The following is a 17,350-nucleotide window of genomic DNA, read 5'->3' as shown; positions in this document are numbered from 1 at the left end:
GATTACCAAGTTCCAGTAAACATTTGCTCTGAATGATCTTTTTTGCTTTCTCAACAAATCTAATTCATCCTTAAAAGAGAAAAACTTGTTACTACTGCAAACATTCTATAGATTCAGAGACTAGCTCCAGGGGTGTTTGCTTCTGAGTGTTGGCTCTGGGTTCAAATCCAGTTGTGCCACTTCCGGGTAAGATCTGAGGCAAGTACTTTAACCTCTCTGTGCCTCAGTTTCCTCATCTGTAAATTGGGGGAAGATACTACCATCTTCTTCATGGAATTTACAATATGTGTAAAACTGCTTAGCACGATAGCCAACACACAGTTAAGTGCCCCATAAATGCCAGCTCTTGCTATCACTACTGCTTCTACTGCTTACCTCCGAGATAGTGGGGGAGGAATCGGAAAGCATTCTTCCAAAACGAGAGAAAGGTTGCAGTTAGAAAGAGGGCACACTGTCCTGAGTGAGCATGACACTGAAAAGCCACATGGGAAAAGACTCACAAATTGGGCAATATAATAATATGTTTTGTGTATACATCAAGAGACACCATAAATTAAAAGATAATTGAAAGACAGGGAGAATATATTTGTGATATTGTTATAAAAAAGTTAATATCTATAATGTAGAAAGAATACTTATGTTCTCTTTTATGTCTGAAATTTTCCATATTAAAAATAAAGAGTAGCTATTCATCAATTGAAAAGGACAAACCATTCAGGAGACAAATGAGCAAAGAATATAAACAGACAATACTCAGAAAAAGAAAGGTTAATAGTCAATGCAGCAGTTAAAGATGAACAACCTCAGCAGTAATAGAAAATGCAAATTAAAAATGCTGAGGCACATTTCACTCTTCAGAATTACAAAACTTCCAAAAAACTCTTATGACCCAGTGCTGGTGATGATGTGGGAAAATGTTCAATTACACGCTGAAGGTGGGACAGCAAACTGGTATACCACTATTAGAGAGCAATGTGGTGATATTAATATTTAAAATGTCAATGTCCCTTGGTCTAGAATTCCACTTCTAAGAATGTCTCCTAAAACAATGCTAACATATGTACACAAATGTGTGTGTTTCTTTATAGCAAGTTTGGTACTAGGAAAAAACTAGAATCAAGCAAAATGAATGATGGTACCTCCATATAATGGTACATTAAGCAATAATTCTTTAAAATATTCTGACATGAGAAATCTGGAACTAATAATATAGAAAGATGGCAACATGCATTTACTAATTATGTGCTAATTACCAAGTACCCACTATATGTGTATTTGTTTTATATCTATAGCATCACAGGGGAAAAAAAATAGTGTAATAAAATGGTGAAGGTCAGGGACTCTGGAGCCAGACCATCTGAACTCTAAAACCAGCTCCTGCTCCACAATATATTAGCTATGGGACTCTGGACAAGCTACTTCAACTCCCTGTGCCTCAGTCTCCCCTCCTGTCACATGGAGATGATATTAGTACCTATTTTGTGGGGTAATGGTGCAAAATGAAGTTCTTAGCATTCTGCCTGGCAGATACATAAGTAAAGATAGCTACTGCTGCAGCTGCTATTTTTATAATCATCTCTGGACTATGTGATCCAACTATTCTCCACTTTATATTACAGAGTTGGTACCACATCTTTAAATCCTGTAAGATTTTTATTTGACAACATAAAGAGTTGCTATTTATTCGGTGCCTGCTCTGTATCAGGGGCCAGATCTAAACTGACGCATGGCTATTAGGCATGGAGCCGAGCACCCCCTTCCATACTTCAATACCTCATGCTATGTCCTATACTATGACTCCAAAGGCCAGTCTGGTGAGGACGTGCGCAGACTGAGTGCTCCTCCACTCCCTAGGAGTTGTGACTTATTCTCCGCCAGCAGGTGCAGACTGAGCTTCTGAGGCTGATGTCCATACTCCATCCCCACACCATACCCTGCCAGACTCCTGGTCCCTGCAACACGGGTGGGCTGCCTATTGTCTGGTCAGTACCCATCGCCTGTAACCCACCCAGGCATCGTCCCACCTGGTTTCCCGTTCTTTAGGACCAGCTGGGGCCACACCACACCTTTTCTCTGCTGCTTGAGGGTGAAGTATATCTGGGTCAAACTACTGTGTCCGGTCCCTTCCAAATGCAAGCTCGAGGCCTGGCCACACGCTTGACTCCCCCATCAGCCTTTTTACTTCCTTATCACTTTCAATGTATTAGAATGAATATTTCTATGTAACATATATTAAGCCCCTTTTCCTTATTTTTATTCCTAGTCTAACTGTAAGTATAAAATGGCAATTCTCGAATTTAACGTTGTTACATCTTGACCACGAGTCGATGATACCACACCAGCCAAGAGGAGTGGGTCCATCACTCCTTCTCAATGCTGAGTCCTCAGCTGCACTTGAATTATCTATGAACGCTGGGTGGACAGAGATGGCTCTAGTGAGCTGGTCCCCTGTTTGCTTATTCCTCTACACACTTCCTGAGCCCCGCTGCAGAATAGCACACCTTCTGTTATATAACCGTGGTTCCATTCTGCCATTTTGTTTATGCTGGTGTCATATTCCATTATCAGTTTCGGGAATGTGATGAAGCTGATTAGAACTGGATATGTTGGGCATTTTGGTTACTGAGAAAAGCATGAGATTAGTGAAGGCTTTGATTCCCAAAGAGGGTTCAGCATATTCCCTGAGAATTTGAAGCATAACATTTTGCTAAATGGAATTAAAACAAAAACAAAAGGACCTACTGTACTACCTACGTGGTAGCCCATAAATTTGAGAATTATATTCTCTGAATAGAAGTAAATTCTGACCCATGCACATGAGCATTAAAGGTAGGTCCCTGGAGTTCTATGTGCTTCTAAGAAAGTTACCCCCTTCCAATAGCCAAAACACTTCCTACCCTGGCAACATCCCAAGAAAGGAGTAGAAATTGTAACCAATTCCCCTAAGGCAGAGTTTCCCAGATTCAGCAACAGTGACATTTTAGAACCTATCATTCTTTGTTGTAGGGGGCTGTCCTGTGCATTGTAGAATATTGAGCAGCACCCCTGGATTCTACTCACCCTATGCCAGTAGCACTTCCTGCCTGAGTTACGACAACAAAACATGTGTCGAGACACTGCCAGATGTTCCCTGTGGGACAAAATTATCTCTGGTTCAGAACCACTGCCTTACAGGACCACTGGGACTGATCCCAGCCTGCCTCCACCTCCCCGAGCAGCCCAGCCTTTTCCAGACTCAGCACCAGACATCCTTTCTTCCAACTGGCCCTATATCCCTTTGCCCGACTCATCTCCTGCTTCTCCAACCCCCCTCAATCCTCCACTGTGCCGCGGGAACTCATGAGCAAGCATCAGCAAAATCCCCTTGAGTATGGATCTCTTCATGGAATATTCCTTGCTCTAATGCTGAACTGAAGGACGCTGTTCCCTACAGCCCTCTCACACGGCATGATGGGTTCTTTTCTCATCCCCTACATACTCCTCTTTGTCAATTCCAGACCATTTTCCTCACAACTTCTCTCAAGCAACCCAGCCCCTTAGGACAGGGGTTGGCAAACTACAGCCTATAGGCCAAATCTGGCCTGCCACCTGCTTTTTTACAATCTGTCAATTAAGAATGGTTTTCACATTTTTAAATGGTTGGAAAAAATTCAAAAGACTATTTCATGACATGTAAAATTCCCATCTCAGCGTCCATAAATAAAGTTTCACTGGAATGCAGTCATGCTCATTCATTTACCTGTTGATTTGGCTGCTTTTATGCTACAAAGGCAGAATTCAGTTGAGCAGTTGCAACAGACAGTGTCTGGCCTACAGAGTTTAACATATTTACTATCTGGCCCCTGACAGAGAAAGTTTCCGACCCTTGCCTTTGAGGCACGTGGCAGTAGTCTGTACCATCCAGTCCAAAGCAGTTGTCATCTACTACCCGCCAGGTCACTCTTCCACGCGTATTAAAATATACACATGACTGAAAGCTGGATGGCACAACTGCAAACATCAGTGACCAAATGAAGTTCTAAATGACCTCTATGGGTTGGAATCTCGTGTGGAAATCAGCAGGATGAAATTTAAAGTTCATATATTAGATTCCATGCAATGCTCAGTATCAGAAAGACTGACAGACAGAGCAGGAAGAAGACCTGGTTGTGTGTTGACAGAGGTAAGAACCAAGATGAATAGGAAAACAACATGGGTAATAAATTTTATCCATATAACAGAATGCTAAGCAATTATAGAGCTATAACATTATGGAGCAAATTTAGGTCAGATGAATTTCCTAACAAACAGAAAAATTCAAGGCTAGAATGGGGTGCCTCAGAGAGGAGAGTTGGGTCACAGAGTTATAAAAATCCAGTCTACAATTCCTCCTATGTGGCATATGTAGCATGTTGCGACAAGTTAGCAGTAAGTCCAGCCAGAACGTTCAGGTAGATGAATATAATCTAGGTTAGGCATGCTTGTGTGTCTTTCAAGGTCTATAGGGAATCAAACACAAGGACCTACTTGATTCTAAGGTAATGTTTGGAGGCACAGATGTTGAGCAGGTGACTAAGCTATGTATGCAGAGATCATTTCCAATTTTGCTTCTCGTCACCCTTTCCCTCTATCCCACTCCTACTTCTGCCAAACTTGTACTGTCGTTTTGGGACCATTGGGCGAAATCTCTCCAAAAGGCCTAATGGATGAAACCACTTCATCGCCATCAATTTGTAAAACCTTATCTGCCTTTACAAGCTGGAAAGTGTTATTCTTCTCAAATAAGTGCTATGAGATTTACATCAAAGTAATAATTTCAGTACAGTGAAAACTCAGCCCTGTTTGAAAAGATTGAGACAGCAGCATTCAGAGCAGTGCCTGTGGCCTCCCCATTTCAGGTCCCACCAAGCCTTGAAACCATGAACCGTGCCCAGGATCATCCACTCCACTGCTCTTACCTTTGCCAACATATCACAAGGCATGGTCACCTGAACTCACAGGGACCTTTGAAAAGTGTAACAGCAAGAAACAGAACAGGAACAAACAAGACACAAGTCTGACAGAGCAAAAGATCACCAAGTGCTGCTGACAAGATCTAATTCCTACCCTCAGCATCCTTGGTAGTTTTAAACACAGATTTTTCAGCCCATTGTGTACTTTCCTCAACTCTCTCCATGTTAATTTCTCATGCATGAGTGAGAAGCAGTGCCAGAGAGAATTTCAAGGGCCCTTGGAGCACTGCCTGCGTTTTGAAAGGTCTTAGTTCACAAAGTGCAATGCTCATGGTAGACGTTCTCCTTCCTCAATCTGTTTAGAAGTTTTGGTCTTCTTTTCACTAAAACAGAGCTTGTTGTACACAGACTACTAGAAACTGAAAAATCTGTAGATGGAGGCGTATGTGGTAGAGAATGGTGTCAATATGGACCACGCCTTGTACTTCACTCTCAAACTAATGCCCTTCTCCGCCCTCCTTCTGCAGTAGGAGCCACTCAAAGGCATGGTCTAGTTCCTACTCCAGTGATTCCATGAGTACTAGACTTCTTGGGGCACTTTGCAGTCGTGGTGGGGGTATGGTCCCTTAGGAATGGAGACCACCTATCGTCTTAAGGTCATCCAACTTACTCTGAGTTCTGTTCTTTGCCACAAGGGCTCCTGACCTACATTTGTGTCTCACATAGATCTTCATGGGGGAACATGCTCCAGCCAAATGACGTGAGCAGGGCTTCCACGCTGCTGGTACAGGAAGTGGGGCACTGGCAATCGGTTTATCAGTCGGCCCCTGTGGCCCCGGCTGCATCGGCCTGGTCCACAGAACCCCATCATCCTAGCGAATGGACAACATCCACTTGGGAAGACCCCTGAGCAGCACGGCCATGCTTTTGTTGCATCTGTGTTTTCTGGAACCATTTCTGAGTTCCCATGGATTTTGTCAAACTTTACATTTCGAATATACAGAGGATGGCCCCAAAATGTATACACATTTTAAGAAAGGAAAAAACTGTATTAAAGTTGTAATACAGTGAATGACGCTCGCATTCCTTTGGTTAACGCCATCTTGTGAGTGAACGTCATACTCCACGTTGCTACCATTCAGGGCAATTCAATTTTGAAAAGTAATACATAGGTAACATCTCTTAAGATGTGTACAGCTTTTTGGCTTCCCCGGATAGATAATTTCTCATGGGACTGTCCATCTTTCTATTTCTTCCTATCTACTTTCCTCATTCTTACTTTCTCCCAACCCACATGTAAGGTTCATAAGAATTGAGTTCATACCTTTTACATTTATATATACAAATACACACACACACCTTCATTGATTTTGAGATCTATCTATCTATATATATATATATATCTTCATTGCTCCAGAGGCCTGGACTATAACAGACACTTAATAAAAATGTTTGCTGCATGACCGACTGACTAAAAGATGGTATTAGTATTTACTGAAATTTTACATGTATATAAAATTATGTGTCTTGTATTTATATGTGTATATTTTAAACTCAGACCGTTTTGTTCTATTTAACTCAACCTCAACTATGTATTGTCATGAGTATATCGAGACTCCTACAATCTCACATGTATGTGGTGGCATATCCCATATTTCTAGGCCAAAGCTTGTGTTTTGGATGCCTTTTCGTTTGGTAACGCACAGATTTTCTGAACAGATACTAACTGAGATGTTAAATAATATCAAAACACGCGTAGGTGAAGAAAAGCTTGCAGGGTTTGTAAAATCAAATCGGTGCGTGTCACCAGGGCCACCTCACCCTGAGTAGTCCCGTGGGAATTGAGTTGGTGTTTGAATGGCAGAGAAGAAGCAGGTGAGCAAGTGTGGCAGGGATGGCAGTGGGTACCCGTGAGCTTGAGGCTGCCCTTCCTCTTTCCTGTATCCTTGCGCCCCTCTCCATGGCTGGGTTCATGCTTACTTTTCACGGAGATCTCGCACTTGACTGGGCTTGAAGCCAGTAGCCGACTGGGAGCAGGGGCTGGTGGGAGCCGACAGAGGACTCCTGATGCTCTGGACTGAGTGCCTGCGGCTCCGCCTGCGGTCCAGGGCCCGGTGCTCGCCCCCACTGCCGGAACACACGCTGGCCCTCCTCCGGTCCCGGCACCCGCTGGGGGGCGGCTCGGCTGTCTCGTCGCCATCCTCGTGCCTGAGTGCCACCTGAAAAAGCAGAGAGCGTCCAGTGTAAGGTCAGATTTGACATCTTTTTCATAGCCCCTAGGTGTGACTGTGCCATTCAAGCTCACCCTAATGAGGATGTAACAGTGTCTTTTCTCTTCCTGCAGCTTCAGCTTCTCTGCAAGATCTTCCCAACCACCCCAGTCCCAACATGCAGTCTGTAAACTGGAAGATGCTTGCTACTGTGTATTTACCCAATCAAATGAGTAACTAGACAGCTTGCATATCTGAGTCACAAAAATATATACCTGAAGTAGACTTGACCTCTAGGATAGAGTTTTTAAAAAATTTCCTCTGAAAGCAAATGGGGAAAACAGTATTGCATTTGCAGGTTTGTAGTAAGAGTAACTCATATCAGGATAACTTATGTAAAGCAGCTAGAACAGGGTCTTCCCTGTGCCTGTTAATAAATATGACCATCCTTCCCCAAACTATGCCCTCAGATGAAGGGGCCTGGGATGCCCACAAATTCCTCCATGGCACAGAACTGGTGGGTCAACCACCTCACAGTTCAGGTGAGCCAGGCCCCAAAAGTCCAGCAGTCTCTCTGACTTGGCAACCGTGGGTCCCAGAGACTCATGTCCCCAAAGATGCAAGTGATCTCGTTCATATTTCACAACTTCGTCCTGATATGAGAAGAGAGAATATAAAGACCCAGAGAGGTAATCATACAATATGGCCTTAATATCAGCTATCTACAGAAAATCTGGCTACTGCAATATCGGTGGTCCCCTATGTCCAAAGTTTTGGACAGCTGTATTCATCTAGCAAGGTGGGCTTCACTGAGTCAAGGCCCAGTTGGCCATTCCCACGCCAGCTCAGAGGAATGAGCACCTGAGACAGGTGACCCATCTCACAAGAGTGCATCCACTCTTTATCTGCCCCATCTCCAGTTTCCTCCAGCTCTAGCTTTTGGATCAGATCCATTTAATGAAAACTCCTCTTTATGTGCCAAATATATTTTACAACAAACTCTCAAATATATAAAGGCAATCGAATAATATTTTGACAATTTTGTACCCTGAATTTACTAGCCAGATATAATTTTGGGAGGTTTCAGGTACGAATAGATGTAAGTTCAGAAAAAGCTCTATTGTTATAAAATCTCATTGAAAAGTCTGTTTCCTGGGGGGTTCCTCTCCAGTATAACTGCGAAAACTAAGAAAGAAATTATGCATTTGGTTAATCACATTTATCATCTCACTTTAATACTTTAAATGGCATTCTCTGGGGAAAGTTTGAGAACGATTATGTACCTAACCAAGGACAGTATTTTTAACTATTTCTAGCCAATTACCTTCTTCTTCATTTTGAGATATAAAAATTCTAGACCATTTGAACTTATTCTGACCTGACGTATTGATTCTGCTTCTTATTAAGCGCACATTTGGAATGCTAAGATTAGGGGCTAACGTATAGTTCAGATATTTCTAATTCCTTGTCTAACCTCAGAGATCCAAGGATCAAATAGCATTCTGCTCACAGTTCCATTCAGAGAGGCACAAAGAGTGTGTACAAAGTGAAATCCACTTTAACTGCCTTTTTTCAAGGAAGCTGGAGATAACCAGAATTTAAACGAAAAGGCAAATCTAGAAAAATTATCAAAGCAACATCATAAAATGGAATTTAATGGGAGCTTTCTAAAGTTCAGATCCTCAACAAAACATCTCCTTAAAGAAAGAAAAGAGAGCCCGAAAGGGTGAATGGGGCACAGAATCCCAGTAGAGCCGATGGCAACGCTGGGCTTGGCAATCAGGAACAGTGTCACATGAAATCTGGGGCTGGTGTTTGCTTGTGGTTTTGTTTTTACAAGAAGAATCCTGGATTCACCAGGGTCTGCTGATGACAGGAAGAGAGACTTCATTTTCCCATATAAGCCTACAGTGGCAGTTCTGAAGTTTTCAGATGCTAGGGAGCCCTACAGATTAGAGTCAAGAACACTTAGAGCTGAAAAGCACCTGGAGAGAACAGCACTCACTACGAGACTTATTCAGAATCTGTGGTGTCAGATTTAATTAACCACAAGGGCAGCGCGTGTCGTCCATGAGAACACAAGGTGAGATCAACCCTGTCCTGAAAGACCCCTAACCTCACCCAAGTATTGGAGTGATTTGTTTGTTAGACCCCTTGTCAAATACCTTCTAACTCTATCACTTACATGTGAAACACTGTAAACTAAAACCCAGATGAGAAGGAAGCAGGTTCCAGAATACAGCACTGACTGCTTGCACACCCTACCCAATCTTACTGAGAAAGCAGTTAGGAGCTGCTTAAGGTGGCATCTGTGACAACGTCCACCAGTCTTTGAGGCCACTGAGTGATCTCAGCATTCTCTTTAACGCTCTATTGTGGAAATTTTCAAAACTACACAAAGTGCATTGAAGAGTACAGAGACTGTGAATGTGCTCATCACCGGTGATAATTCAACAGTGAGCGGCTCCTGGTGACTCTTGTCACCTGTTCACCTCACTCCCTGCCCCTGACCCCACACAGCCAGTATTTTTTGAAGCAAATCCAAGATCACATCGTTTTACATGTGAATATTTCAGTGTATATCCCTAAACGATAAGGATTTCTAAAAACCACAACCACCATACACTTTCCCACTTAAAATAATTTCTTCATTATTACCAAATTTCCAACAATCCGAACACTCTTGATGCAGGCCAAAAGCTATTAACATTTCTTTGCGTTTATATCGTTACGTTACTACTAACATCCATGACAGGCAGCCATCTTGACATGACAGATGCGATTCTTTTCCATGTTGCTATCCCACGTCTTTTTAACCCATACGTATACAACTGGATTCAGCTTTTAGGTGAAATGGGTGCCAGTGCTGGTACCATTGTAAGAAGAAATGATGCTGACGATAGGTTGTAGCAGACTGTACCAGTGCCTCCTTGTTTTCTCACCCTGTGCATCCCCTCCTCCATTGAGTCTAGGATTATCCATGTGACTTGCTTTGACCAATGGGACATCAGAAAACATGATGCAAAGAGAGGCTTGTATGTTTGTGCTTTTGGACTTGCCCTTCTGACATGGTGCTACTATGTGAAGAAGTGTGGCATAGCCTGCTGAAATCACATAGCCCAGCCAACAGGCAGCATCCAATGCCAGACCAGGTAAGTTAGGCCATCTTAGATCATTTAGCCCCAGTCCAGCCACCAGATAACTGCCGCTGTGTGAGAATGTCTCAGCTGAACCAGGTCTGGATTTCTGACACACAGAATCATGAGCAATACTTGCTGTTTCAGGCCACTAAGTTTTTGGTATATATTTTATGCCACAAGAGTCAACTGATACACATTTTTTATCTCCTATGACAAGGAAGGATCTTAAGAGATTGGACCTATTAGTTACTCATTCCTAAAAGTACCAATTACCCCTCACCCCCAAAATCTCCAATCTTAAAATGCCCTTCCCATTACTAGGGCCACAATTTCAGAATCAAAAGTTAGAACACATAATCTGACAAGAGGTTTTTTATTTTGATTTGTGAATTTACGTGTTTGAAAAATTATATGAAGCTCTAAAAATGTAGATGAATGAAACCTAGATTAAATCACCTTTCTAAAATGGAATTAAATTACATGGAATGGGGCCTGTCCCCAGAAAGTTCAGGACATATGGTCACCAGACGTCCTCCACTATTAGGAAGAATTCTAGAAGCCCAACCAAGTTTTCTTCAATTGCTTGAAAACACACATAGACAAATATACTGGCTCTGCTTATAGGCCTTTTTGCTGCCTCTGCATATAATGAACTCAGTTGTCCTGTGGCAATAAATATTTTTTATAAACTACATTAACTTTCAGAACAAAATAAAAATCCTCACTCTGCCTGATATCTAAAGCACTCCGTTGTCACCTTGAGTTACTACTCAGGGCACCTTCCCTCTAAGGTTAGCTGCTTCCTGATGAAATGATGCCCTTCCTTCAACCCAGCATCTGGCAAACAGTGTCATAAGACATGTGATATTAAAAGAGACCTTCCTTTGAACACTTCCTGATTTTCTACTCTGGGCAGCTGTGCTGCTGCGCAGTGGGAGAGAGGAATGAAACATATGACGTTATAATAGCTCAAAGGGAAACAGACAGGCAAGTACACGCTGAGGTCTCTTCAGTCCGAGGTGTGGATGTAAGCAAGTGCTTTTTCATGGGTTATGAACAAAGGGCAGGGGACAAGCAATAGGAGCTCCTTGTACCTTGCCAAGAAGATATTCTGGATGAGGGGACACCGGAGGTGACTTTCGCAGGAGGAGTAGGAGTTTGCCAAGAAGAGAATGGGAAGGAAGAGCACTCCAGGCAAAGAACAGAGAATGGATTAAAGGAAAGCTCCTCAAGACCTACCTTGCACATTCGAGATGTAGGAGAACTTGAATGTGGCTGAACCTTCAGGGACATCTTAGGAATGGCCAGAGAAAAGGCCAGGGGGCACAATGGCCACAGATTGTGTAGCCCCTTGTACCAATTCATGGAGTTTGGGCTTCATGCAAAGGTTTTTCATTCATTCATTCATTCATTCATTCATTCATTCATTCATCTTTCACTCACTCACTATTATTTGTTTTCTTCAACAGAGGAATGACACAGTCCCAACTAACTTTCAGGGGGATCACTCTGTTTTCAGTTGCAGAGAGTTAGGAAGGAGAGAGCAGAGACAGCCCAAAGAGACCGAGTCCCTGCAGGATGCCAGCCTCTCTCTGCTCTGTTCTCAGCTGCTCCCCTAGGTCCTACCCTCCAGTCATACCAACCTCCTCTCCACCCTTCACACCTGCCAAGCTCAAACTCCTGCACTCCTCTTCTCTATGTCACTGTCGCTCTTTAGGCCATTATTTCAGATGGGCCTTCCTTGCCCATACTTCAGTTTCTTGTCCCCACCTCATCCTGCCTCTTTTCTTCATAGACATGCTCACCATCTCAGTTTCTCAGCTTATTCAGGTACTTGGTCACTGTCTGTACCCCATTAGAATGTGTGCTCTCTCAGGACGGTGGCCTTGTCTAAGTTGCTGCTGTGTCCTAGGGCCCAGAAGAGTGTTTGACACAAGGTCTGACAATTAAGTTGGCGAACTCATCCTAGAAAAAGTGCTACATACCTCATTGCTGAATATCACTATGGTCACCTTCAAAGTACTCCCCTTGGGAAGCTATGCACGGATGCCAGTGCCTAGTCCACCCTTCAAAGCAATTTTGGAACTCTTTTTCTGGAATAGCCATCAGAGCCGTCGTCATATTACACTTGATGTACTGAATGTCATCCAGATGTCTTCCTTTCAGTATTTCTTTTATCTTTGGGTAAAGAAAGAAGTCACTGGGGCCAGATAAGATGAGTAGGGAGGGTGTTCCTATACAGTTATTTGTTTACTGCCTAAAAACTCCCTCACAGGCCGTGCCATGGGAGCTGGTGCATTGTCATGTTGTAAGAGCCATGAATTGTTAGCGAAAAGTTCAGGTCGTCTAACTTTTTCCTGCAGCCTTTTCAGCAGTTCCAAATAGTAAACTTGGTTAACTGTTTGTCCAGTTGGTACAAATTCATAATGAATAATCCCTCTGATATCAAAAAAGATTAGCAACATTGGTGACAAGTTTGCAAACGAAATTGTCAGACCTTGTACTACCGTGTTTCCGGAAAAAAAGCCCTAGCATGATTTTTCAGGAGGACATCCCCTGAACAAAAGCCCTAATGCATTTTTTGGAGCAAAAATTAACATAAGACCTGGTCTTATTTTTGGGGAAACATGGTAGGTGCTCAATGAAGTTCTGTTGAATGAACCAATTTATGGAGGAACAAATGAATGAGAAGATATTGCAATAATCCAGGCAAGAAACAATGAGTGCCAAAGCTGGAGGAATGGAGAAAAAATGTACAGTTTTCAGCAATCAGACTTTTGAATACGGGGACAGAGGAAAGAGAAAGGAGTCCAGGATAGCTCCAGGTTTGTAACTTGGGAGACTCTGTTCTTTGCAGAGGTGGAGAAAGGAACAGAGTGTACAGGATTTTTGTTTTTGTCATGTGAGAAAAACAAAGGATTCATTTAGGACTGGTTGCATGTCATGTGAAGCTTCCAGGTGGCAACACCCCAAATAGTCAGAGCTCCCCTGGCACCTTCTATGTCCCTCTGCACTATCACATTTAGCTGCTGGGGGAATCAGCTAGTTGCTTGTCTTAGACTACAGAAAGAAAGCAACAGATCTTCTATCTCTGTATTTTCAGACCCAGCAGAGTCTATGGATCCCAAATGAATGAAGATAAGCAGGCAGAGAGGCAAGCAGTCATGGTCCATGGCAGAAAGCTCAGGGTCAAGATAGCAGTACCAGTCTCTAAGGCAGCTGAACTCACTGTATAAATCATGGGGCAGGCCAAATAGACAGAAAAAGGAGGTCTGATAAAAAAAAAAACACAACAATCTCAACACTGAAAGGGACGGGAGAGAGAAGAAGGACCCAGGGAACACACTGAGAGAAGGTGTGCCCTAAAACAGGAAGGAGTGTCCTGAGGTAGGTATCCAGGCTACTTTTCAAAATTGTCTCCCAGTTGGTTCACTAATGGGAAATTCACCTGCATTTTGCTGTCTTACCACACACAGGGACCACATAGAATCCAAAGCTGTGATCATCTAAGCCGCTGGGTGAGCAGATTATCAGACAGATTTGATTTCACTGATATGTGGAATCAGAGATGGGGAATCCTTCTGATGGAGGAAAAGGAGGGAAGAAAAAAGGGAGACATATGTACTGGGGAAAGTTTTCTTCTACCTTCATGTAAGCCAACTGTCTTCAGTTTCTTCCTTCTCCATCGTCAGTACCCTTACTTTATTCTTACCTTATCCTATCTTTTAGGAGCCATACCCTTCCACCGCTCACTGACTTCCCAATACCACGTGCCAGTGACAAGGAAACTAAAGGTCTGAGCAGGTAACTGGGTAAGTGACACTTGGTTAGAGGAGAAGATGCCCAGAGCAGGGCACAAAGAACTGACCAGCAGGACAGCTGTGGGAAGCTTTAAGCTCTGATAGCAAATTGCTCCGGTGCAGATTCCTCCTAAGATCATATAGAGACAATTCCATTCTGTTCCTCATCTCGTCACTTATAATGACAGTAAGTTTCAGGAAATAGTGAGTTACATGTCAGTCTCTCCGCTTCTACCCAGTGAAGATCTCAATGGAGCCATGTAGTTGGGAAATATGCCTCCTGGGACTCCAGCTGTGCACAAAGATTTATGAATAAATCTGTTCATCCTAGCAGCATTTATAATTGCAAAAACTTTGGAAATAATCTAAATCTGAAAAAACAGGGGGCTGGTTATATGTATTATGGTACATGCTACATGTATACAGACAGAATATTATGTTCCTTGAAAAAAAAATTAAGCTCTTGAAGAAGATTTAATGACAAAAGAAAATGGGTCTACCCAGCAATCCCTCTCCTGGGTATCTACCCAAAAAATCTGAAAACATCTACACATAAAGACACGTGTGCTCCAATGTTCATTGCAGCTTTGTTTACGGTGGACAAGACATGGAAACAACCAAAATGTCCTTCGATAGATGAATGGATAAAGAAGTTGTGATATATATACACAATGGAATATTATTCGGTGGTAAGAAAAGATGATATAGGAACATTTGTGACAACATGGATGGATCTTGAAAGTATAATGCTAAGAGAAGTAAGTCAGACAGAAAAAGCAGAGAACCATATGATTTCACTGATATGTGGTATATAAACCAAAAACAACAAAAGAACAAGACAAACAAATGAGAAACAAGAACTCATAGACACAGACAATAGTTTAGTGGTTACTAGAGGGTGAGGGGGGTGGAGGGTGGGAGATGAGGGTAAGGGGGATCAAATATATGGTGATGGAAGGAGAAAAAAAAAGAAAAACTAATTTTCTTAACTATTCCCAATTTATACTTAAATAATTATAAAGCCTATACCTAAAATTAAAAAAAAAAGAAAGAAAAGAAAATGGGTCTAACATATTTGCTAATAAAGATTCAGTACACAACACTTATCGCCGTAGTTAAGAATATACACCTACATATACAAAACAAGACTAGGAAAACAGACCAAAATCTTAATCGTGGTAATAAAATCAGGGTGTTTTTTTTTATCTTATACTTTTTGGCATTTTCCAAATATTCTTCGATGAGCACATATCATTTTTATAAGTAGAAAAAGGAAAGGTTTTAAAATATATATCGCTATGAATAAGACTGATCAGTTACGTGAGAAGTAGTTCAATACAACCCATAGAAAGGGAAAAAAATATTAAGTTTTATATCTGATAAGAATCTAGTATCCAGAATATCTAAAGAATTATTAAAACTCAACAGTAACCGAACAACCCAATTTTAAAATGGGCAAAGGATCTGAATAGACATTTCTCCATAGAAAATATACAAATGGCCAATAGGCACGTGGAAAGAGGTTCAACATCATTAGTCACCAGAGAAATGCAAATCATAATCAAAATGTGTACTACTTCACACCCACTGGGATAGCTGTAATTAAAAAAGATGGACAGGGGTGGCCGGTTAACTCAGTTGGTTAGAGTGTGGTGCTGATAACACCAAGGTTGCCGGTTCGATCCCTGCATGGGCCACTGTGAGCTGTACCCTCCTTTAAAAAGAAAAGATGGATAATGATAAGCATGAGGAGGATATAGAGAAATTGGAAGCCTCATTATATGCTGGTAGGAAGGTAAAATTGTGCAGCCATTTTGGAACACAGTCTGTTCCAAAAACAGTTAAACACAGTTACCATATATATGACCAGCAATTTCACTCCTAGGTACATACCCAAGAGAACTGAAAACATGGCCACACAGAAACTTGTACACAAATGGTCATGCCAACATTATTCATAATTGCCAAAAGATGGAAATAACCCAAATGTCCATCAAATGATGAACAGATTTTTAAAAATGTGATATATATCCATGCAATAGAATATTAGCACAAAAAGTAACAAAGTACTAACACATGCTACAACATGAATGAACCTTAAAAACATATTAAGTGAAAGCTAGTCACAAAGACCGCATGTTGGTCCCGTGTATATGAAATGTCCATTTGTATGAAAGAAAATGCAAATCTATACAGAGAGAGTAGGTTAGTGGTTTGGAGGTATGGGGTATAGGAGGTAGGAACGAATAGAGAGCATCTGCTAATAGGTATGGAGTTTCTTTTGGGGGTGATGAAAAATTCTGGAATATAATAGTGGTGATGGTTACACAACCTTGTGAATATACTAAAACTCATTGAACTTAATATTTTTAAAAGGTTAATTTTGTGGCATGTAAATGATATCTAGGAGAAGAAAAATGGGAAACAAAGTGAAACACCACAGGTATAACGTCCTCAGGGGTAGCCTGGTTCACTCCATTTTTATGGGTAAGCTTGGGCCTAAAGGAATAAGCTTTCCTTTTCAAAGCCACACCATCCAAGAGGAAATATATCTCCAGGTTCTGTCCTCCACTAGCCATGGGAGGAAACTGGGATGATGAGGCTTAGCAACAAGGAATGTAATTTGCTACTCACAAAATGTGCTCTAACTTTCATTTACAATCCAGATAATAGTTACATCAGATAAATAACTTTAACAACAGGGGGGAAGTTCACCTAAAATTCACCAACAGGAAACAATTTGAACTCAAGTCAACAGGCCATAAAGCTATGATGTGCAACCGAAAGTAGGGCCTGCTTCCTGGGTGCGTGACCTGAGCAACCGTACAACAGCTCCATGCTCATGATCAGCGGGGCTCTGTGCTTGGGTTTTATCATGTTGAAATTCTTATTAATTTTAACTTTAAACTTGTGTTTTGTAAATGAAGTCTAATGGGTGAATGGAGCATGTGCGTGTGTAGAGGACATGGGTGCAACACACATGCCCCTGATTCCTTGCACCCATGAGCATAGAATGCTGGTAGACCCACGACACATGGAGTTCAGTGAGATTGGCAGTGGATTCAGGGTGAGTGTGTTACAGCTTTAACTGAGTAAGCAGGGGCACTAGAAGCTCTGGAGGCCACGCTTTCCATGCAAACCATAACTTGCTTTTAACGCAGAGAGATGGTGACTCAAGGGTCCCATCCTACCCTTTCTCACCTATGTCACTTTCCCATATTAGCCAACCACTTATGCCGAAATGATAACATAGAAAAAAATGGAAAGGT

At 42.0% G+C, this 17,350-nt stretch overlaps 1 protein-coding gene and 1 non-coding gene across 14 annotated transcripts in view; one reads left to right on the top strand and one right to left on the bottom strand.

The window, feature by feature from the left end:
* The window catches only part of FHOD3 (formin homology 2 domain containing 3), a 436,559-nt gene that overhangs the window by 136,758 nt on the left and 282,451 nt on the right, over positions 1–17,350 (bottom strand). For all 13 annotated transcript variants that reach the window (XM_033087594.1, XM_033087595.1, XM_033087598.1 and 10 more), the window contains one exon: positions 6,912–7,150. In XM_033087594.1, coding sequence (XP_032943485.1) covers positions 6,912–7,150 — 239 coding nt within the window. The remainder of the gene's footprint in view (positions 1–6,911; positions 7,151–17,350) is intronic.
* Positions 15,705–15,778, top strand: TRNAI-GAU (transfer RNA isoleucine (anticodon GAU)). The gene has a single exon. It is a non-coding gene; the product is annotated as a tRNA-Ile (tRNA).

The sequence above is a fragment of the Rhinolophus ferrumequinum genome, chromosome 19 (assembly GCF_004115265.2).
Source record: "Rhinolophus ferrumequinum isolate MPI-CBG mRhiFer1 chromosome 19, mRhiFer1_v1.p, whole genome shotgun sequence".
NCBI lineage: Eukaryota > Metazoa > Chordata > Mammalia > Chiroptera > Rhinolophidae > Rhinolophus > Rhinolophus ferrumequinum.
This window is presented reverse-complemented; position numbering and strand designations above follow the sequence as displayed.